This window comes from Typopeltis vanoorti, chromosome 19, assembly GCF_054136105.1.
Source record: "Typopeltis vanoorti isolate ZY-2024b chromosome 19, IOZ_Tvanoo_1.0, whole genome shotgun sequence".
NCBI lineage: Eukaryota > Metazoa > Arthropoda > Arachnida > Uropygi > Thelyphonidae > Typopeltis > Typopeltis vanoorti.
In genome coordinates this window covers 47,030,149-47,054,983 of record NC_143567.1, presented here as the reverse complement: position 1 = coordinate 47,054,983, position 24,835 = coordinate 47,030,149, and the positions used below count along the sequence as shown (strand labels likewise).

The window sequence follows — 24,835 nt, the reverse complement described above, 5'->3', positions numbered from 1 at the left end:
TCGTGAGTAGTAAGAAGAGGGTTGGGGTGTGATTGAGACATATAAGTTCTTCAGGGGATTGTTATGATGTTATAGTTTCTAGTGATAGCCTCTTGTTCTACCCATATCTCCCGTTCTATGGAAAAGATTTTTCATAGAATGGGAGATGGCAGTAGAACAAGAGGCTATCACTAGAAACTCTGTATATAAGGAGATTGTGAGCAGAGTGATGAGCAGGTTCTTTGCATGGAGAATGGTTGATGAGTGGAATGCATTGCCTGAGTGTGTATATTGTGAATGTAGACATTGTATCAGTTTAAGGTATGGTTGGGTGAGCATTGCATGCAACAGTGTGTACAAAGAGTCTGAGACTCCATGAATTTCCGGGAGAAAAAACCACTTGCCTATGCTAGAGATCGACTAACTCGGGGAACCGGTCAAAAAGCTTAGAAAAAGTTACTCTGGTTGGTGACTAGAATCGAACCGATGGCACTCTTTTTCCGGGTATTTTAGAAATGACTAAACTGCCAAATGGTTTAGTACAAACACTACTTTCAATGAGTACATTTTATTAAACCAATAGTAAATAAATACATCATATATTTATATGCTTTAACCTCCTTAAGGGAGGTTACTATTTGTTACAAGTAAATCGTTTTGTGAATTTACTTCTCTTAGTCATTAACAGTGAATAGTTACATAATACTAATTACATTGGTGGACATTCAGATTTTAACTCTTAATACCTTTGTTTTACTATTATTAATTATTTAGTTATTATCTATTTTAACATACGTTATTTGATTACACGTTTTGATTTCTTAAAGTTTACTTAGTATTCCATAAATTGTCTTATTGACTGATTCTCTCTCTCTCTCATACACACACACACACAAAGAACTTATATATAAAGGTCCTCTCTGTTCAGCTTTCTGAAAGGTGGCCTTGGTTAATTTAATGCAAAGTGAATTCCTAAGGACTATCATTTCTCTGCATTCATCTTTTTCAAAAGGATAGAATTCCTCGTGACATCTTGAGGCAGCGGCGACCCAAGCAAATTTTTGAGTGGGCAAGATTTTTTTATTTCCGCCCTTCGGTCGAAATTGTGTGTGTGTATATATATATATATATATATATATATATAGTGAATAAATTAATAATAAATAATTTAAATATTTTTGTGTTTATTATATGAGTACATACTTTTAACACAGTTTATAAATATTACATAAATCACATTAAACATGACAAAACAAATACGAAAAAATCTAAATTAAGAATTAACAATTTTAATTATTTTAAAAAAAGAAACCTTTCTAGCCTTAATTTCGGCAAAAGTACTACTTCTTCTAGATCTAATGTCTCGGCTATGTCACTTAAAATAGATAAAGTGGGTAAGCTATCTAATCTTTCTTGGGACATTATGGACCTCAAATAAATTTTCATGTCTTAATTTAGAAAAACTGCACTTGCAACTGTAGTCGGGATTATTAAAAGAATTCGTAGTTATGGGTACACATTAGGAAAAATACATGCAGTTATTTGCACAAATATAATTTAATACATCTGTGGGAGAATGATTATTTGATATCCTCCGAGACAATATTTTTAATTCATTTAATAAATCTATTCCTGAAATATCTTTTTAATCACCATCAGACAGAACAATTTCTAAGTCGAAAGACGCTTTTTTTTTTTTTTACTGTATCATTATCAAATTTTAAGTTGCCGATGGTAAAGAGAAACCCAAAAATTGATTCATATTTATTTAGCTGTACAAATCTCTCAGTAATTGATGTTATTGCTGAATCAAGAATTACATTAAAAAAATTAATTTGAAAATGTCGCTCAAAATTAGTAATTAATTCGTCAGGACATACATAATTAAATTGAGTTTTTACACGTCGAGTTCGTGTACTGTCGTTAGTTGGGAAATCAGCATTTAACCCAATACAGTAGTATCTCGGTAATCCGAACTAATAAAAACCGTGCTCGTTCGGATTAGCGAAAAATTCGGATCAATGAATTTTCACCCAAGACACAACAATATCTAGCATTTAAGGCAAAAATTATCAGATTCTTGTGGTATATCAATTTAATTCTGGAAATAAATTAAATAACTCATAGAAAAAAAAAAGCTACTGTAATGTAAATCTTAAAAAGTAATATAAGTTTATTTTAGTAAAAACTTTAGTTTGTATATATCTTTATTGTTGAGGATTTTGATTTAATACAATTGCATAATTCAGTATATAGCTTAATTTGCGTAAAAATATCACTTTCTTGTACACAACACACAAAACAAACTTTCACAAAATAACACAAATTTTTTTTTTTAATTTCTCTGTAAAAAAATCACTGATTTTCTTTCGCTTCTTGGAAGCTGAGCCTTTTTCGAATGCTGCTTCTTCTCGGAGCTGCATTAGCAATAAAACTTTGTGGAATGGCATATCATTCTGATTAGTCCATTCTATCCACATATTAAAACTGTTAATTGCCTCTTCATGTTTTACTTTTTTTTTTCTTTGAATTCTTTATTGTCATCATTATCTTGTAATTCATTCTGTATCGCCATATTTATAATTTCATCATCTGATTTGATTTCGAATTCCCTTTCGATTCTACCTGTAATCCATTCCGCAACATCTGTTTGTAAAATTTCAACATTTGGATTTATATTTTTAACCAAATTATGCACGTTTTGAATTTCTGCTTTTTGTGTATCACCGTAATTATCTTCGTAAATTCTAGAAGGCCACAGTTTTCTCCATGATACTCGAATTACTTCAGGTTTGAGGATTCCCAAGCAACATCAATTGACAATGCTACATCCTTCAAATTTATATTTTTTATTGATGTGGTAACGTCATAATTTTGGGAAATTACATTTAAAAGCAGTTCTTTACTATCTTTTAATTTAATGGATTGTATTATGTTCTGATCCATTGGTTGCAACAATAGAGTACAGTTTGGAGGCAAAATAATAGTACACAAAATAATAATATATAATAAAAATAATAGGGAGTAGGTGAGGCCTTTATACCCTATCTAGCTTTTGGAGACTGAGTGGGCAGTTCAATCTCCACCGGTAGCCAATCAGAGATAGCTGGCCCATGTCTATCACTAATTATAGCAGCCGCCGATGAAGAGGCTGGCAAACAAGTGCTGCCATCTCTTGGTACCTAACCCTAACAAGATATGTCACTGTCTGAAATAATGTGGGTACTATGGTCGATTTTCTTGAGTTTATGGGACGAAAAACTCGAGTTTCCGGGAGGAAAAACCCGCTTGCCTGCGCCAGAGATCGACTAACTCGGGAACCGGTCGAAGATAGGCTTAGAAAAAGTTCCTCCAGTCAGCGACTAGACTAGAACCTAGGTCTAATCTCTGTGCTTGGCCACTTGAAGACTTCTCAATGCCATAATTTTCTTCTATAAACCGATATCCTTCATCCATTTCAGTGAACATTCTTGGTGGTCTTTTTTCGATCAAAGGAGAGCCCCTGTAGCTCAGTGCAAGTGGTGTTTGCACTCCTCAGCGCGAAACCACCCAAAGGTAGATTTGGAGTTCAAGTCTAGTTGTTGACTATAGGAACTTTTACTAAACCTTTCTTTTGACTGGTTCCTGAGTTAGTCGGTCTCTGGCATGGGCAAGCTTTTTTTTCTCCCAGAAGCTTGAGTTTTTTGTCCCGTAAACTCAAGATAATCGACCCTAGAACCCACACTATTTCAGAAATTAAAATATTGTGTTAGGGTCAGGGACCACGAGATGGCAGCACCACCTTTACTGCATAATGATTAATTAGTGATAGCCTTTGGCCAGCTATCTCTGATTGGCTACCAGTGGAGATTGAACTGCACACTCAGCTTCCAAAAGTTAGATAGGGCTAAAATGGCCTCGCCTACTCCCTATACGGAAATAAAAGGCGTTAGCTGATTTTTTTTTAATGAAGAGAGTTGATGACATTGTCAGGAAGGCACTTTTGTAGAAAAGCAATTGCGTATCCGTGATATGATTTATTATATGCTTTTGCTGCAGTTATGGCTCTGATTATCAATGTTTTTAAGTGTATATTAACTAGACCGAGACCTCCAGCTTCTATTTCATGGAAGAGTGTTGTATGGCACATTGGTTAATATTGTGAATCCCATATGTATATCGCAAAGAGCCTATGAATTTTATTTGCCCATTGTCCGTGGTATGGAATGTTATGTATTTTGTACCACAGTCGAGAGGCTAAGTACATATTTCAAATCCTTGCTTGGCCTCTCACAGGAAGGTGTCTATTTTCCATATTACTATTTTTTTAATATGGCTTCATACAACCTTTTCCATTGATCTACATGTATCAGCCTCGAATTTGTATTCCTAATACTGGCAAGTAGTTTTTTCCTTAACATTCCTGCCAGTATTTTAGATTCCTTTTTCCAGTCGCCGACCACCAAACAGCAAGGCTTCGCTACGTTCATCCTAAGAGCTGAGGCCTTTGCGAAGGAGTCCAATATATTCATTGTTTTCTCCATGGATTTTTCATTTCCTAGAATGAGTGTTATGTCATAGGCATAAGCTAGCAATTTTGCTTCGCTTTCTCCATAAATATTTGTTCCTTGAATTTGTTTGTTTGTGTTTATTGCTCTGATTAGTGGTTCAAGCTAATATTAAGAGGGCCACACATACAGAGAGAGAGAGAGAGTCACCTTCTCTCCCGGAACAATTGATTTGGATAGATGCAGAGAGTTTTTTTATTTATGATTATATGGCTTTCTGCATTTTCATAAAATATTTTTAACCATTCTTGAAGTTTGCTCCAAATCCTATTACTTTTATTACTTCAAAGATGTATTCATGGCTCACTGTGTCCAAAGCTCTTTCGAGTCTAGACTTAGTAATATGCATGGTCTGTTCGTCAATGGATAGTATTATTTGTATATACATCTAAGATGTGTTATGGTATCTGTTATATTTCTTCCTTTTACTGCGCATGCTTTATTAGGGGATTCAAGTTTCTGTAGAAATCTTTGTATTCTGTTCGTGAGAATTTTTGAAATTATTTTATAATCTGCATTTAACAATGTAATAGATCTCCATTTTTTTTATATCCTTCAGTTATACTGGATCGAAAACGTTTGGTATTAAGGTGATGTATCCAGTGTTGACGTTTTCTGGTTTTGTCTGGGTTTATCTTGGATAAAAATGACACGAATTTCTTTCTTTCAATGGTATTACTCTTTTTCTGTGAATAGAGTTGTAAAATGTTTGCGAGACACCTTCAGTAATGTGCATCTTCTTGCAATGTGTCTCCTTCATAATGTGGAACATTTATCCTTTTTTCGTTGTTCTCTTTTGAACAGCCAGGCAGTGGATGTTTTCCCTGACTGATGGATATTTCATCATTTTCAGCATTTAAAGGCGCCCGTAGCCATAGCCATGCACCTTCTATTTCTTTGTATTGTAGTTATTTTATTTTATTTTTTTAATCGATTTATTTCTGCTTTTCCTTCTCTGTTGATTCTATCTGAGAAGATCTTAAAAAGTCTCTCTTTTGCTGAGTTAAATATTTAATTTAAATGTTTCCTACGCACTAATTGCATTTTCATGTTTTTCGGCTTCTGCTATTATATTTTCTACTTCCTTGTTAAATTCACTTTCCTCTGTTAGCTTTTCATTGAATTTCCATAATGGAGAATTCCGATTAATAAATGTTTTTGGTCTTTCTTTTTGGGAATACTGAAGTTTACTCTCTATCATGTGGTGATCACTGAACACAAGTGGAGTATGTTTAACGCTCTTTACAGTTATTCCTCAATGGATTGGAAGACAGAATATAAATTCTGTCTATGCGAGATGCATTGCCTGGAGCGAAGTGGGTGATTTTCTTTTTTCATCGGGTATAAAAGCCTGAAACCATCAGTCCACAGTCTTTAATGATGTTAGTGCATTCCTTTTGTGGTACTTCAGTTAATTTCTTGTTGTGTCAGTAATAATTTCAGTGGATGTGGCGTTTGCATACCACGGCGCTTGGCCGCACGAAGGAAGACTTGATTTCGAGTCTAGTCGGCGACTAGAGGAAATTTTTCTACGCCTTTTTTCGACCGGTTCCCGAGTTAGTCGATCTCTGGCACTGGCAAGCGGGTTTTTCCTCCTGGAAACTCGGGTTTTTCGTCCCGTAAACTCAAGAAAATCGACCGTAGAACCCACATTATTTCAGACATTAAATATATTGTGTTAGGATTAGGGACCACGAGATGGCGGCACATTTGAGCCGTCTCTCTTCACTGTGTACCGGTTATTAGTGATAGCCTTGGGCCACCTGTCTCTGACTGGTACCAGTGGAGATTGAACTGCCCACTCAGTCTCCAAAAGTTAGGGCTAAATGGCCTCGCCTACTCCCGTATACGGGAATAAAAAGGCGTTAGCTGATTTTTTTTTTTCAGTTAATTTCTTTTGGTCGTTTAGCTTATTTTCTGTTAAAGTTCATGTCCCCCCGCTACTATGGTAATGCTTTTTTTTTTGCAATAGATGATGTTTCATTTGTCTCCAAAATATTGTTTTCTGCAAGTTTTGTTGGTCCATTACATTAATAAATGTGTGTACTTTGTTTTCTACTACTATATCTGTTTTTAAAACTTTATGCATTATGGGTACCTAATGGAAAATTAATGAATTTCCGGTTTGCGATTTATTAGAATTATCAGTCCACCACTGTTACTATTATTTGGAAATTCGTGGAATAAGATATAATGGGCATTTATTATTTTTTCGAAATTTTGTATGGGTTTTCTATAGAGTAAATTTTAAAATATTATTAACCTTGTTTTTTCGAGGTTTATTTATATGCAGTTTTCTGTTAGCCAGTTGGTGATCAGATTGATGTCGTGTTGCATATTTGTGTAAGCTGTGTTTGTGTCCTTGTGAATGGCACTATGGCTGTGTTGTCTGCATATTGAAAGATATCAGTTTTTAGAGGGAAATTGTTTAATATGATGTGTACTCGTATAGGTTAAAAAGAATGGCAGTAACAACAGCTCCTTGTGCTACTCCACAAGTTATTGGTAGCTCTTTGCTGTGTGCTGATCCCATACATGTGATGTGCTTCCTCTTTTCTATCTATGCTTTTACCACAGGAATAGACATTCTCTGATCCCAAAATGTGCTAGTTCGCATATAACTTTAAAACTAAAGTTTTCTTAATTGGGGCGCTGTTTTTCAAACACATTTCCAAAAAATGGTGTAGCCTGTGTAGTTCGGTGGAAGCGGTGTTTGCACTCTTCAGCGCTGAACCGCCGGAAAAAAGAGCATTGTGAGTTTGATTCTAGTCGTCGAGTAGAACACCTTCCCGAGTTATTCGATCTGAGGCATGGGCAAGCTAGTTATTTTCTCCTGGAAACGTTGGTTTTTCGTCCTGTAAACTCAAGAAACTCGACCGTGGAATCCTCACTATTTCAGACATTAAAATATTGTGTTACGGTTAGGGACCACCAGATGATGGAACTTGTTAGCCATCTTTTCACTGCGTAGTGCGTAAAGAATTGATAGCCTTGGGTTCACTATCTCTGATTGGCTACCAGTGGAGATTGAACTACCCACTAAGTCTTCAAAAGTTAGATCGGGCTAAAACGACCTTGCCTACACCCTATAAGAAAATAAAAGGCGTTAACTGATTTTTTATATTTATTTATTGTTTTTTATTTCGAACAAATATGATTAAGTAGCCTTTTAAGTGTTGTAATCTATTTTTAAGTAATAGATTCAAAATGGTCTTACTTGAGTTTTTGTTATTATACTCCTTGTTCTTCATTTCCTCTGCATTGGATGTAGAAGGTGGCATGACTTTGTGTTCCCTACAGTATGGGCACTTCGACTCTTGAAGCTTCACATTACATTTTTCGTGCCATGTATCCTCGGATCACCTGAAACAGAGAAACTGCATGTTTCTATCGCAGTTCCTGGATGTTATGTGATTTTCTTCCCTCGGCAAATCTTCCTGGCATTTATATCACTTCATCTGCTTTCTAGGTTTGGCAATCGTGGAGTGACTGCTCAGATGGCGACTTCCGTTTTTCTCCTGTCTGGTGGCTAACAGTTTTTTTTCAAGGTTTGGAAACTTATAATTTATATATTAGTAAACAAGCAGAATTTTTACATCAAATTTTAGGCTTGACGAACTGAAATCATTGATACACTAAAAAAAAACAAAAAAACTTTAGAACTTAAGACATTGGAGCATTACAATAGCATGCTTTCTAACACTGCGCCCTCTATGTAATAATACTAATATGTCTGTGCTGATCCATCTTGTGTTAGAAATATCTGTTTGGCCAATAGGCTGAGTGCTTAGTATATAATTCTGCATCTTTTTTTATTCTTTACTGTTTCACCTATTTGCATCCTTCTGAAGATGGTTTCTTACGATTGCCCAAACTTTATCGTTATAAACATAAAATCAATTGTATTCATGATTGCTTTTATATTTACACATGTGTAATTCTCGAGTTTCATGCAATGCTATCCTCCGTAGTCTGGAATGTCCTTCCGGAAAGCTGAAAATAAATAAATTAATAAATCTCCTAATGCATTTTCCTCACAAAGTTGGAAAGTATGATAGGCAGTTCCAACTCATAGTTTTCACTGATAATCACATTCATGACTACCGATGATTTTTAAAAATTTTATGGTGAGAGTACAAAATGAAGTTGCACTATCTCGTGTTTTAAGACTTAATAGGTTTTACTCTTGTTGTAAAGAGAATTGTATGGTCGATTTTCTACAATTGGGTCGATAAAAACGGAATTTCCAAGAGAAACAACGTTTTTACTGTTCCGAAGATCAGCTAAGAAAGACCCCTGATGGAGAAGAAATTAAAACACCCTTTAGCAGGAAGCTGCTAGAGTCGAACTGATAACAGTTTTTTCACTTCAGAAAGAAATTTCTCCAGAAAGAAATTTTTCTAGGCCTTTTTGGCATTTATCTCATTCACAGCTTAAATTTAGATACTAAAGTGAACAATTTGAATTCGCCATAGTTTTCTGATAGCGAGTAATCCTACCACAATGATTTGAACTTAAAAAAAGTAAATAAATCGCATAATGCTTTTTATGCTCTAAACAAAGTAAGCGGATCGCTTTTAGCAGCAACTAACTTTTGTGAATTGATAGTTATCTGACTTCCTTACGGTTGATCTCTGTGATTTGCAGAATTAATTTTCCCCTGTACAACAAAAAAAAAGCATTAAAAAAAATAAACTTCAAAAGTTTCTCTAGTCTGGAATTAGAGAATGGAACTTCTGATAATTTTCTAGATATCATTTAACAAAAATGTTACGACAAAGGTATTCAAACACCTATAATCTCAGTATAGTGTTTAATTTGATATTTTTCAAGTCTATATGGGCAATGTTATAGGAAATGTTATTGATATCGGAAATGTCAATGTTGATACAGGAAATGTTACAATATTGAAAATGCAGTGTTAGTTGTAGCTTGATGAATGCTTAAGTTAGACAAGTCGACTGTAAACCAATACAGTTTGAAAGTCAAGACCTTTGTCTAAAACATTAAAAATTACCAGATATAAAGGATTAAATTTAAAACGGAATGGTTTGTTCGGAGGCCTGTATCCATGTGAAATTGACGTTTGCTTCTAAATCGCTATACTAAGTCACCCGAAGAAAGCTGTTAGAATATCATAGATGACTCGAAGGACTTTTTAACAAAATCTTCGACTGGTTTCTGAATTCTTACTAGCATGAATAAAATCAATTTCATTTCCATACAAACTTCTGGCCCACTTTCCACTAGCAATCGATTTTTTTTTCTCCTAGAAACTCTACTGTTTCTTACCTTAAACTCAAGAAAACTGAGTGTAGAGCCCACACTATTTCCGTCAAACATTACAGGGGTTGGGTTTATGAGGTTGTCACGTGTGTCTGCTTCTCTTCATCGGATACTGTTGAAAATTAGTGATGGTCTTGAGACACATATCTCTGATTAGCTGTCATTATTGACATTCGCCCTCATTTCTCCAAGAGTTACACAGGACTAAAACGGCTTCACCTACTCTTTATACGGAATAAAATACTTTAGCGGATATTATTTTTTGGTTTATTTTATTCCATAAACTCTGCATTTAAAATAACATTGTGCAAATGGTAATTTATGTTTTAGTCTATTAGAGTTAGAATTAAGGTTTTCAATTCCTATTTGCATACTGTCTAGCATACAGCATTTAAAAAAGTATATAAATCTCTTTATTTATTTAAAATTCAATCTGGAATAACAGGCTGCCTGTGAAGCCATGTGGAAATACGTTTCCACTACAGCACTAGGCTATTGAAAGGAAGATCGTTACAGGTTCAATTTTAATCACTAAATGTTGGACCTAGGTTAAGCCTTACTTATACCATGGTGGTCTGAAAAGTTCTCAGCCACGACCAAAAACGGCAGTACTCTCGGCAAGATTTTTTTTTCTAAATTGGTACATCTGTCATAAGCATTCATGTGGAATTGCACGTCATTCTATCAATTAGTTTGTTTTATACAGCTGTCCGAAGCAAAAGTGTTGTCTGCATCCTTTGAATTGGATTAAATTGAGTATCGTGTTGTTATAAAGTTCTTTGTAAAAGAAGGTTTAACGCCAAAAGAAATTCATAAAAGTTTATGGGCACTCTTCTCCTTCGTTTTTGACAATTAAGAAATGGGCTGCCTAGTTTGAACGTCGCCGTACCAGCCTTGAAGATTATCCACGTGAAGGACGTCCAAAAAAGTGTAACAACACCAGAAGTCATTGATCAAATGCACGATATGGTATTAGATGATCGGCGAGTCAAATTGTGTGAAATTGCTGAGACTATAGGCATTTCAAAAGAACGTGTAGGATATATTTTGCATGAAGATTGCAAATGGAAAAGCTTTGTGCAAGTTGGGTGCTGCGCTTGCTCACAGTAGATCAAAAACGCACTCGCATGAAAATCTCTGAACAATGCTTGGAGTATTTTAACAAGAATAAAACTGATTTTGTGCGTCAATTTATTACTATGGATGAGCCTTGGATTCTACGTTACACACCAGATTCAAAACAGCACTCAAAACAGTGGATAGAAGCCGGTTGATCAGCGCCAAAGAAGACAAAGTTGGTTCCATCAACAGGAAAGGTCATGGTATCGGTGTTTTGGGATGCTAAAGGCATTTTGTTTATTAATCATCTTGAAGAGGGTAAAACAATAACCCGGGAATATGATTTCGATCTTTTAACCAGACTAAATAATGTAGAGGGCGTTAAAATATAGAAAGGTGTTGAGAGTGTGAATCGGCATGGCGGCGATGTTAAAGGTATGTCTTATAACGAAGTTACAAATTACTATACCTGCGATTACGCAGATTGTTGGTTTTGTGTCTCTTTGTTTAGTCACTGAGTGACTTTGTTTGTTTTTAGAGAAAGCATCTTTTTGACGTCGAATAAGAGAAATTATAATTAGAGAAATGTGAACGAGCTGATAGAAGTCTATTATAGAAAGTATTAACGCAAATATGGAGTAAAGGAGTTCTTTATCGACATAAGTTGAATCTGTTTTGGCATTGAGAAACGAGACTTCTTTCAATGAAATATGAATAATCGGTGAGGGATATTGTGTGTATGATTATGTATACGGATCAGGTTGCTGAAATAGTGTCAAAAGAACATCCTGTCATGTTTTCAGTAACCCGGTGATTATTATACTTTGACACGCCGCATTAACACCTTTAAATTATTTATTGGACAAGTGAAGCGATTTAAAGTAATTGAAGTCAAGATCTGTAAAGTAAAATAAGCGAAATAACCAATTCCGAAATATCTTTTACGTTGAACATTCATTTAACAGTTCTGGTACCTCTAAATTAAATCATTGAAAAATTGTGGTTATCTTATTGGAATTTAATATTAAATGAGCATCTTCTTTTCGAGCTTATTTTATTTTCATATTAATGACCACAGAAAATACACTTTAGTAGGAGCATACGTTTTTATTTTGTATTTTAAGATAAGATCAGGATTTTTATTAATAACGATAATCATAATTAAAGAGAAAAAAAAAAGGGGTGGGATGGAAACTTTGTAAATCCTTGCATGAAAACAACATGCCCATATACTTTTCAGTGTTAAAAAATCATTTCAAATCATTACTTCTCATCTGCTCAACTTCTAACACCTTATAAATCCCAAATCTGCTCAACCTTAGAATATTGTTCTCAGATCTGGGGCAGTGTCCCAAAAATCTTTAGAATGCTGAAATCCAGAAGAGAGCTATTTATTTGATTACCCAAACAGCCATATGGATGAAATACAATATGTAAGTTTATGCTTTGTATTCATATTCTGATGGTATCCAAATGTTATTTCAATTTCAATGGATACTTTGCATCCATATATTTATTGATGTATAAACATGTCAAAGTCAGTACGGCAGTTAATAGATCATCCTGCTGGCATTGACTCTCTTCCTTCCTTTAGACTTTCTGCATTATAGCTTTTCTGTAAGTATTATGTATGCTGTTCCATTGAACTGACCATCACTTTCTTCTAATCATATACTGTATAAGCACTGGCATTTGGTGATCACCATTTATATGTGGTTTAGCTCCAGATTCATTGAGCCAACTTCTCTTTCTTCATTCCGTATATCCCTGTCCTTAGGAAAGTCTTCCCTAGTGAATACAAACCTCATCTCTTGAACTCATTAAAAAATTCCCTTTTTCTCATCAATCACTTACCCTTACATGGTTATCATATTATAGATCTTGAGACAGAACAAAAGCTCTAGGCCTTTGTTCTGCTTATTAATAGAAAAGAATAGAAAAGAAAAATTAATGATATGGCAGTTAGATATGGCACACTGATAAACAGGTCAGATCACTCATTTAGCAGTTGAGTTTTAGTTGTCTTGGCATAGTTGGTTTAGCAGTTAGCATGTCCGCTCTCCAGCCAAAAGACTGCAGGTTCAAATCCTGCCATGGATATTTGTGATTATTGCTGAGATTATAGGGACAATACCATTCAGCAGAAGTAGTTAGTTTCTTGGAACAATAGAAGAGCATTTTTGCATTATGGTGTCCTCATTGTCTTAGTTGCCTTATCCATAATTTCAGCTGATGTCAATGTTCCACACTATGGTAAATATCAGTGTTCCACACTGATGTATATTTTTACATTACTGGTGTCCTCATTGTCTTAGTTGCCTTATCCATAATTTCATCTGATATCAGTATTCCACACTATGGTAAATCATGTTTAGCAAATATTATACTTATTATATATATACTTATTATATATATATATACACACACACACACACACAAGCCCCCCCCCCCGAGTTCTGGGCTGGTAAGACAAAAAAATGTTTATTGGCTTATCTTTTTATATATATAGAGTAGATATATATTACTGTGTGTGTGCATATATATATATATGGTGATCAAAATTAAAGTATTCCTGTGTTAAGACCTTGTGGAATGCCATCCAGTGATCCAAATGCTGCAAAACTTTGCAGGAATACATTGCATATCATGTGGACTGAGAGAAAGGAAAGCAGTTCCAAAATTGACCACAAGGAGCTGTATGATGTACTGAATGTCAATGTAATTTTTCTGTGTGTGTATAAGAAGGAGAAAAGCAATAAACAACACATTTTTATTCACTTCCATTATGCATTCACAGGCTGTACTGTTCAATGTGCTATCCTTTGTGGTATGCCACAAACTTCATCTTTTGCACAGTGTGTTTGACAGCAGAATGCAGCTGGGTGGGACCAATGTTGCGCACATGCTCAACATTGGTCCCACTCAACATTTCACAGAGTGATCCCTGCTGACCACTCTGTGAAATGTTCTCAGAGAACATCCTGTATGAAAATAACTGAATCTGTGTACAGGTGCTGCTGCAGATGTGGCACAACAAAATTGTTTATTATATCGCGATACCTCTTGGCAGTAACTGAGCAGGTCACAGGGCCTGACTGGCAAATTTCCTTAAATAAGAATGGTCCGATGATAAACAAAGCTGTAAACCCATGCCGGACAGTAACTTAGGGTGGATACAAAGGAATTTGTTGGATTTGCATTAAGGAATGTTAAAACAAATGTCAGTTGACCCTTACAAAAGTCCTTTGAGTGCAACTCCTGTGTCAGGATTATCTTGAATGGGTAGAAATGGAAAATCTTCCATAGAATTTTCCAGACAGTTGTGTAAGACACATCCATGTGTCTTGATACAGCATTGGTTCCTGCAGGAACCAGTGGTGTTATTCATGGTCTTCTCCACAATGGCAGTAGCAACTTTGTTCACTTGCTGTGAACTGCTTGGCTTGCCAAATGTAACTCCCAACATCCCATTTCTTCAAAATGACTAATCATTCATTGCAAAGCACATGGCAGTAGTGGACATCGTCGACATTTGTGTGGAGTGCAGCAATATTGCAGTTGTTTCAGGAGTACAGCTTCATGAGCAAAACGTTGGGGCAAGATTAGTGCCATCACTGTGGATAGTATTAACAACCAGAATGAAATGAAAATTCCATGCCCATCTTCTTAAACACTCCTGGCACCTGCTGAGTTGCATGATATGCATATTCCATGCATTTGGTGTTTACAACACCCCTGGTGGCGAATTTTGGAACCTCTCATTCCTCGAATATTGCTTCTGCATGATGACAATGTATTCCTGCAAAGTTTTGCAGTATTTGGATCACTGGATGGCATTTTTCAAGACCTTAAACAGGAATACTTTAATTTTGATCACCCTGAATATCTTATTATTATATCACTAAGAGTAGTTATAGGGAAACAAGCCAAAGAATTCACAAAGCCGAACACAAATTTGGAAGATTGTCAAGAATTACCATTGTTTATCCTGTCTACCTGAAAATCAGCCTTGAATTTAAAAAAAAATAACTAAAATAAAAATAAAAAATCTGCGGAAAAACTGTAAAACTTATATGCTTATTTTCATCAGCATATTTAATTAAAGAATATAAATTACCCATGCTTTATCATGTTCTTGATAGATGCCATTCAGAATCAGTTATATGCCAGGAGCAAGAGAACAGTATTTTATATATTACGGTTGTCTCATAGTCTTAGTTGCCCTGTCCGTAATTTCTACCAATAGCAACACTCTGCATTATGGTTAAATATGGTTAAACGTGTGTTTAGTATATCTTGTCATCAGGAACAACTACAAAAAACATGAAAAACAAGCTAAAATCATTCATAAAATCAAGCACAATTTTCAAGGAATTGCAGAATATAGCATAGCATAACCAGTCTACGCAAAGGTTAGCCTTGAATAAAACAGCTCTGTGCTTATATCTTAGTAATGCTTGGAAATCACAAAAGTGGCAATGTCAGCCAGAGAACTTCGCTGTGTACAATCACAGTAGCATCTTCAGGGCCAATAGTGAATGCCAGTCTACAAAAAAAATGTGTAAAGTACTGATTTATAGAAGCTTAATTAAAAATGTGCCAGATTATTATTATTTTTTTTTACCCAGATATCAAGAAATTGTTTCAGCTCATTACTTACCAGTGGGGAATCTTTCTAAAATTTTCTTGCGAGATAGATGAAATATCTGTACTTGCAGATGCTTATTTATTTTACACAGTGTCATTATATATGCATTATTTTAACTTGTAGAACTTCTACATTTAAACTAACTACTACATGAATAATTGATTTAAATATAGGACTTCTTTGAACCAACAAGGAAAGAAAGTAACTGATTTTCTTTAATTAATCTTTAGTCCTTACTGATTTATGCTCATGCATAGATTCACACTTCACCGTGCAGGCATTCAAAACTAAAAATCCGACGGAATAGGTTGTTCAATCTTTATTCCCTATGTCTAGGTGTGTGTTCATGACGCCAGTTTGCCTGTTCTGAGGGATGAAAACCTGTAGGCACAGATATTTGTAATTGTCTTTAGATGGCAAATGAATTTCATCTCCCATCATGACCAGTATTCTTCCTGAGGCTTGAAGTGGCTTGAAAAAGTTTTTTGTTTGGTCTCTGGATGAGGGTTTTTTAAACTGTCTAGAAATAAATAAAATAGTGATAAATTATTAAGGAGCCTGTGTAGCTCATTGGATTTGGTGTTTGCACACCATGGCGCTTAACTGCATGAAGGAAGACTTGGTTGCGAATCTAGTCAGCAACTAGAGGAAATTTTTCTAAGCCTTTTTTTCTACCGGTTCCCAAGTTAGTCGATCTCTGGCATGGGCAAGCGGATTTTTTTCCCTAGAAACTCAGGTTTTTCGTCCCATAAATTCAAGAAAATCAACCGTAGAACCTACACTATTTCAGACAAATATTTTGTTAGATTCTTGTAGTTAGGGACCACGAGATGGCGACATTTGTTGAGCCACCTCTTCACTGTGTGCCGCTTAATTAGAGATAGCCTTGGGCCACTATCTCTGATTGGGTACCACTGGAGATTGAACTGCCCACTCAGTCTCCAAAAGTTAGATAGGGCTAAAGCGGCCTCACCAACTTTCTATACGGGAATAAAAAGGCATCAACTGATTTTTTTTAAAAAATAAATTATTAAAAAATATCCTTAGACTACCTACAGTACTGATGTGATATAGGTTTACAACCCTTTCTGGGCGGGAGATATATATAAAAAAAAAAATGCAAGATTACCCACTATAGAAAAATAACGCAATTTCAAAACAGTTGCGACAGAAAGTTTTTTCACTTGTTTATAAATTAAATTTGCCAAGAAATTATATTTTTATTTAATCCTTTATCCAAATGTATGCGAACAAAGCTCCTGCTTGAAGTGTCTTCACTAAAGCTACATGTTGAAACAAAAATATAATTTCAGAAATAATTGTGTTGAAATGTTCCTCTCCATGTGGGTTTCTTATGTTGTGCATTGTTTTTCAGCAGTTTTGGTCAGATAATTAGTAGTGTGCTGCATGCTCTGTGCTTGTATCACTACTGTTTAATTTGTACATAATGATATAGGAAATAATTTGAAGGGAAATATTCTGTTGTTTATTGATGATGCAAAATTGAGTAGGGCAACAATTAAGGCAATGTAGAGGGCTTGCAGCTCTCTACATTGCCTTGACAAAAAAATTTTGCTGTTGAAAAACAATGCACAAAATTAGAAACCCACACAGAGGGGAATGTTTCAACTCAGTTATTTAATTTAAATAAGCTGACAATATGAGCAAAATATATAATTTCTAAAAGTGTGAAGTTATGTATTTTGAAAAAAAAATATTACAAGCTGTGTACCATATTGCTGGAACTACTCCAGGAAATTGATGAAGCTAGGGTCCTTTCGTGTAGTGTTACACTAATGAATGCTGATCACGTGTAGGTGATCAGTATTCATTTTAGAAATTATGGACTTTACAACCGTGTTATAAATAACTTTTAATTTCCTGACATTTTGACCTTCATATTAAGGTCATCATCTGGAGCATACACAAATATACAAGGACAAGCTTAGTTACATTTCACACAGTATGCTAAAGAGACAATGATTTGATCAACAGTTATTCTACTGGCGTGACCTCTAGTGAAAATATAATATATATATAAAAAAATAAATAAAAATACAAATAAAATTTAAAAAATTAATTAGAAACTACATCAAAGCTATATTCTATTTAAGATAACATCAGAGAAACATTCTTTCATATAGTTTTCTTACAGTAACAATGATGTTCTAATTTCACATGACAATTGCTATTTAAGATTAGGATGGTTGATAAGAATCTCATGGGCTTCCTTAAATTTATGTTCATACCATGTTTTGTGTGATATAAACAACTAGTGCTTTTCCAGTCAGTTCTATGTGAAGTGTTTGGGGCATGATCAGAAAGGCCAGCTTCACCATAGTTATATTAATGTGTCGTTTATGTTCCTTTTGTTTGATAGGAATTGTGCGTCCTGTTTCCCCCTATATATTGTAGATGACAGGTGCAATAAATATGGTATACTCCAGGGTGGACCAGTGGAGGGAGTGGGTCTTTGGATGAGTTGAGTAAGCTTTTAATTCTGTAGGAGGTTTAAAGGTGACTTTAAGGTTGTATTTCTGTAGTATTCTATTTATTTTATCTGATCTCCCTTTAATTCAGTAAAACTATAACCATTCCATACATTAAAAGGACATCAGATAAAATAAACAGAATACTACAGAAATACAACCTTAAAGCTGTCTTTAAACCTCCTGCAAAATTAAAAAGCTTATTCAACTCATCCAAAGACCCACTCCCTCTGCTGGCCCACCCTGGAGTATGCGGTATTTATTGCACCTGTAATCTACCATATATAGGGGAAACAGGATGCACAATTCCTAATAGACAAAATGAACATAAACGACACATTAAATATAATAACTATGGTGAAGCTGGCTTTTCTGATCATGCCCTGAACACTTTAAAAAGAATTGACTGGAAAAGCTACAGTTGTTTACATCACACCAAAACATTGTATGAATGTAAATTTAAGGAAGCCTGTGAGATTCTTATCAACCATCCTAATCTTAACAATAATGATGGGCTAAAAATCCCAAGCATATGAAAGGCACATTCTACCCAAGGAACCTTTCTCCCTAAGAGTTAACTATAAACAGGACTGTAGATGATCCAGAATCTTAAATCTAATATAACAATTGTCATGTTAAATTAGGACATCATTGTTACTGTAAGAAAACTATATGAAAGAATGTTTCTCTGATGTTATCTTAAATAGAATATAGCTTTGATGTAGTTTCTAATTAATTTTTTAATTTTATTTGTATTTTTTATTTAATTTTTTAATTTTTTTTATTATTCTTTTTTTAATTTTTTTTTATCTATTATATTTTCACTAGAGGTCATGCCAGTAGAATAACCGTTGATCAAATCATTGTCTCTTTAGCATACTGTGTGAAATGTAACTCTATGTAATTATAATAATAATGGAGCTATTCTTATCATTCAGTTGTACCTTGAATTTGCACTTTGATGTAATAGACTTTAGAATCTTAATCATCTTTGGGTCTTATGTTATAATTGCAAATTTCAGTATGAGTCCATTCACCCAAACTGTCATATGCAGTGGACAGATCTCTGAATGCTACTGAGGTTTTAAGGCCTTTTTGGAAATTGATGAGTGGTTAGCAAGGGTGTGAGGACTCAATTTTTTATTTGGAGAATGGTGAATGAGCAGAATGAGTTGCCAGAGTCAGTTTTGTCTGCCAATGAATTCAAGAAGTATGACAGATGTTGTGTTGATAGCTTTTAGTCTCTCACAATGAGTATATTTGGACTCCTTGGAGGTGTCTGTGCAATAATAATAATATTAGTTCAGATGTATTGCATCATCTGATGATGTATTTCCATCATGATATTAAGTAGTAATAACATAACAGTCATAGTTGACTAATTTGTAATTTAGTTTTTCTGATGTGATATAGTCAAGTAGACTCTTTCCTGTATGTTGTGGCCACCATCACTATAATTTTTTCCTTCTAAACTTTGGGTAACTTTCATGCTTGAGTGGAAGTAAGGTACATATCTATTTCTTTTTTTCTTTTGGGACATAACAGATCCTCTGTAATAATATTTGTTTGTGGCCTTTTCTAGGATATATGGCTTATATATATATATTGTAAAATATAGTTGAACAGTAGGACATTTCTTCCAATGCTTGTACAATTGAAAATAATTGGACGAAATGCCCTGAAAGCACCTGGGTTTGAGGTTATTATTATTATTCAGGCCTCCATGGAGTCAAAAGACTCATCGTGGGATCCTTTCTAAGAAACACGAGTCTATCAAGACTCATTGAGGGAGGTCCCTCCTAGGAAACACAGTCTATCATACCACTCCTTAAATGCATTGACAGTTCTCGCTCTCACTCCATCAGGCAATGCATTCCATTGTTCAACCACCCTCCATGCAAAGAAACCACTTCTCACCCTCTTTCTCACAGTTTCCTTTCGTAACTTCCAGGGATGGCCTCTTGTCATGATTCTCCTTCCTGCCGTTCAACCAAGCGAAAGAACTCTGTCCAATCCTATTTCAATTTGAAAATAATTGGATGAAATGGCAATAATAGTCAGTTGACACAAATGAGAAGGGCACAAGACAATATGCATGGTCCATCGTCACACGTTAGGGTAGGTAAGGTTAGTTAGTCAGTTGACACATTTGTTGGTCAGGTTAGTTAGTTGACACATTGGTTGGTCAGGTTAGTTAGGCGAGGTTAGTCAGTTGACACAGGTGACAGTAATAGTCAGTTGACATCGATGGGACAAATTGTGATTGGACAAAATGTCCGACTGTACGAGTGTTCTGTTGGACAAACTTATAAAAGGACAAAAAATCTTGGACCAACTGCCCTCAAACCGTTCTTTCGTTTGTTGCATTGTTGGGAGAGTGTGTGCTTGCATCATCACGTGAACGCCAGTACATGATTACAGCTGAATGACAATCGGGGAGGTTGTAACTCAAGTTATTATTTAGATGATCAGGGTTGAGGATGATTTCCCTAGAATCTACGATTTTTCTTTCCAATTCATCATGGCAACGAAAGATGTTAGTAGATCTGTCCGAGCAGACTGTATGACTTGGGTTTTCATCATTAGGATCAGCCGAGAAAAGGATATGACTTGCTGTCTCTTGTAAGCAACGTCTATCATGTGTTCCTCCATACGTAATTCAATAGATTTGTCCGTCTGGCCAAAATAAGGAATATCACAATCACACCATATTTTGTACACACCAGGATATTTAAGATGATGATGACAAGGTTTTGGTTGGCTTATTAAGGAGCGGATTTTTGGAAGTGGAGTGAACAAAGTTCTGATATTGTATTTTCTTAGAACCTTGGCTAATTTTTGTGAAACTGAACTTGTGTAAGGAATAGATATATTACCTTTAAATGTATTTATTTCTTCTGTGTGATGACTAGGAAGATTAAGAAGGAATTTTTCAATAATTCTTTCAGAATATCCATTAAGTATGAAAGTAGTTTTGAGATAGTTGATAGAAAGTTTTTTACCTTGGGTATACACTATGTTAAAGATACTAAGCAATTTTATAAGCTAGGTTTTAATCCTTTTTTCCCAAGTAAGCAAACAGACAAGTAAGTCAAGTTTGCACCTACACGTACTGCAAGTCTGAGGCAACTCGTGGTAAAGGTGGAGTAAGTTCCGATCACTTTCCTTGGTATTTTCCCCTAATGCAAAGCACATCCCCTTGTGGAGATGTATGATGCTATTCATTAAAGGCAAGGGCCACTACCCAAACCAGTTTTGACCTTTATTGTGGTCTTGTCAGTGGGAGCCAGACCTAAAAATGCCAAGGTTGAAGTAATGCAGAGCTTATAAATTTTACCTAAACAAGTTGCCACAAGGTGCTTTGACCTTATTAAATAAAAATCTCAAGATGAGAGTAAGATGTAGAAAGTTTTTTACCTTGAGTATATACTACGTTAAAGATACCAAGCAATTTTATAAGCTAGGTTTTAATCCTTTTTCCCAAGTAAGCAAACAGACAAGTAAGTCAAGTTTGTACCTACACGTACTGCAAGTCTGAGGCAACTCGTGGTAAAGGTGGAGTAAGCTCCGATCACTTTCCTTGATATTTTCCCCTAATGCAAAGCACAACCCCCTTGCGGAGATGTATGATGCTATGCGTTAAAGGCAAGGGCCACTACCCAGACCGGTTTCGACCTTTAAAATTTATAAGCTCTGCATTACTTCAAACTTGGCATTTTTAGGTCTGGCTCCCACTGACGAGACCTCAATAAATGTCGAAACCGGTCTGGGTAGTGGCCCTTGCCTTTAATGCATAGCATCATACATCTCCGCAAGGGGATGTGCTTTGCATTAGGGGAAAATACCAAGGAAAGTGATCATGGCTTACTCCACCTTTACCACGAGTTGCCTCAGACTTGCACTACGTGCAGGCGCAAACTTGACTTACTTGTCTGTTTGCTTACTTGGGAAAAAGGATTAAAACCTAGCTTATAAAATTGCTTGATATCTTTAACATATATGTGTGTGTGTGTGTGTGTGTGTGTGTGTGTGTGTGTGTGTGTGTGTGTGTGTGTGTTATGGTCCAAGTAATTAATCGGTTTTTATTAATAATTATCGGCTATTATTAATACAAACCAAATAACGAAGTTAAATGTAATAATACCAAGACATTGAAAAAATGTTATCCACTTGGCTTGAAACAAATAAAACAACAAAATGGGTGGAAGAGATAAAATTTATTCAATTTATGAAAAACAGAGAACATCACTCTGAATAGATTGCAGTCCCTATGAAGATATGTTTGCCTGTAAAGCTAAGGTAGGTTTGAAAACATTCTTACCAGTCGATACCTTGTCAGAAATCCTGAGTGAAGAAGATCTTGAGATGATATTAAAAGATCAAACTGATAAGGATGGTAATTGTCAGAAGATAATCTCAGAGAGGAAAAGTGGTATTAGGACAGAGAACAGTTACGATGTGGAAGTGGAAATAGATGATACGAGTGAAGACTCATCTGTTGGAGATCCAAAGAAAAACAGAAATAAGAGTGTTAGCCAAATCGAAGGAAAACAACATTCTTCTGAAACAGGAACGATCGACAAGGAAGATGACAAAATAAAAAATATAATTAATGTTGAATTAGAAAATAATGAAAAAAGTAAGGAAAGTACTTTTGCACCCAATGAAATCACAGAAAAATTCAAGAATCTCGAAACTCTGCTAAGCAGTCACTTAAGAAGCAAGCTGCAAAAATGTTATGGCTTTCAATGACTAAATTTCCAATTGCAAATGTAGGAGAAAATGTTCGGATAAGAATTCCAGACATACACCCTCTGTCCAAAAAGAAACCAAACTTTTCAAAAATAGAAGAAACTAGTGGTGCCACCTTTTGTATCTTTTTGTTGTCGAAAGCAGCAACCTTCATTAGTGTTGTGTCAACTGTTTATGACATTTGTTTCATTAGAAGCAGAGTTATAGTGCCAAGAGTGACAGTGTGTTTTGACGAACGGTTGGAATATGAGTTTCACATAGGGAGCTGCAATTGACTTTTGTGTTAAACTTGGTAAGAGTTTTACCGAAATGCATCAAATGCTTCAAAAAGCATGTGGTGATGAATGCTTATCCTGCACTCAAATTTACGAGTGGTTTAAGTGATTTCAAAGTGGTTGTGAGATGCTTGAGGACGAGGAAAAGCCAGGCCATCCAAAAACTGGACTGAGCGAAGTTAACATCCAAAAAGTTCATGATTTCATCAATGAAAACCCAAAATCGTCCATGAGGTTGATTGAAGATGAATTGGGGATTCCAAAATCAATTGTGCACAACATTTTGACCGAGAGTTTGGGCCTTTGTAAACTGAATTCGCGATTTGTTCCCCACAAGTTGACCAACAACAAAAAAGTATCGAATTGAACACTGCAAGGACCTCATTAAAACTGCTCTGCTCATAAGGACTCAAAACTTCCTTGAAATGATCATTACTGGTGACGAAACATGGTGTTTTGAGTATGAGCCTGAAACAAAACGCCAGAGTGCTGAGTGTAGACCACCAGAAGAGGGGCATCTGAAAAAAAGTAGTTTGGAGAAGTCAAAAGTAAAGACAGTGCTGATTTGTTTCTACAATTCCAAGGGCATTATCCACAAAGAATTCGTTCCGCCTGGCCAAACGGTCAATGGTGAGTTTTATCTCGAAGTTTTGAAACGATTGATAGCGAGAATTCGTCTTGTACAGCATGAATATCGTGACGACCGACCGTTCGTCAAAACACACTGTCACTCTTGGCACTATAACTCAGCTTCAAATGAAACAAATGTCATAAACAGTGGGCACAACACTAATGAAGGTTGCCGCTTTCTTTTATTTCAGTTAATGAAGTTCCTGATATTGAGATAAGTCTAAGAGAATGTGCCCATAAGAATTCTAATTTAGATGGTCAAGGTTTCCAATATTGCAATTGTACAGCCCATTGGAACTCAAATCGCTGCAAATGTAAAAAGTCAGAAATCCTTTGTAATTCCAAGTGCCACAGAGGTCTTGCCGGCAAAAATAAGTAATTTTTTTTTAACCGGACAATATAATCATAATAAGGTATTTATCTCCTATTTTTTTTTGCTATTAAATAAAATATTTTTTATAAAACATGTTTTTATTACATTTACCAGACTCTTGGAATTATTAATAATTACCGGTTCATGTGATTAATTCTCATAAATTATTCACTTTAACCTCGTTATTTGGTTTGCATTAATAATAGCTGGTAATTATTAATAATAACCAGATTTATTACATTATCTGTAACACATATATATATGACACTGTTACTCCTCTTACCATATATATCATTACCAGCCATGGTATGAATGGTAATGATATATATGGACTAATAGTTACATGATTTGGGAACCTGTAATTTAAAGACAAAACAGGGCACTTGTTCAGGTTTGTTTCAGGCCTGAGTAAGCCAGGAGTTGATAAATTGTTTATATAAGCAGTGAAGTTCTTTCCTTTTTTTCCCTTTGTAATATGCATAGCACTTTAGCAGCAACAAAATGTCCTGATTTTCATGGATACAAATCAAATTCCTATTAATCTCTAATGATATAGCATTAGTGGTTACCTAATCAATATGTAAAATAAGGGTTGAGGTTTGTTATTAACACATTATGACTAAGGTCCTGAAGCACTACAGTCTTAATTATTATAATCTGTTATGGATATTATTTCTGGGAAAAATCCCATGTTACTCCTCTTAACAAACTTATATTTACAGCTATTTGCCTGCTTCTGTTTAGGAGTGCCCCTGTTTAAATGCCATTGGCTCTTTTCTCACGGATTCTTAGGGCAT

At 35.2% G+C, this 24,835-nt stretch overlaps 1 protein-coding gene across 4 annotated transcripts in view; it reads left to right on the top strand.

Moving 5' to 3' along the window:
- Positions 1-11,280: 11,280 nt before the first annotated feature.
- Cul5 (cullin 5) overlaps positions 11,281-24,835 on the top strand; it is a 241,247-nt gene continuing 227,692 nt past the window's right edge. Inside the window, exon 1 of one of the 4 annotated variants that reach the window (XM_090409605.1) lies at positions 11,281-11,306. Coding sequence is in view for 1 of the 4 variants with exons in the window: in XM_090409608.1 (XP_090265734.1) it covers positions 11,289-11,306 (18 nt within the window). In the remaining 3 variants the exon portion in view is untranslated. Of the gene's footprint in view, positions 11,307-24,001; positions 24,079-24,835 lie in introns of those variants that run through there. The other 3 variants (XM_090409608.1, XM_090409606.1, XM_090409609.1) reach the window with 3 other exon arrangements.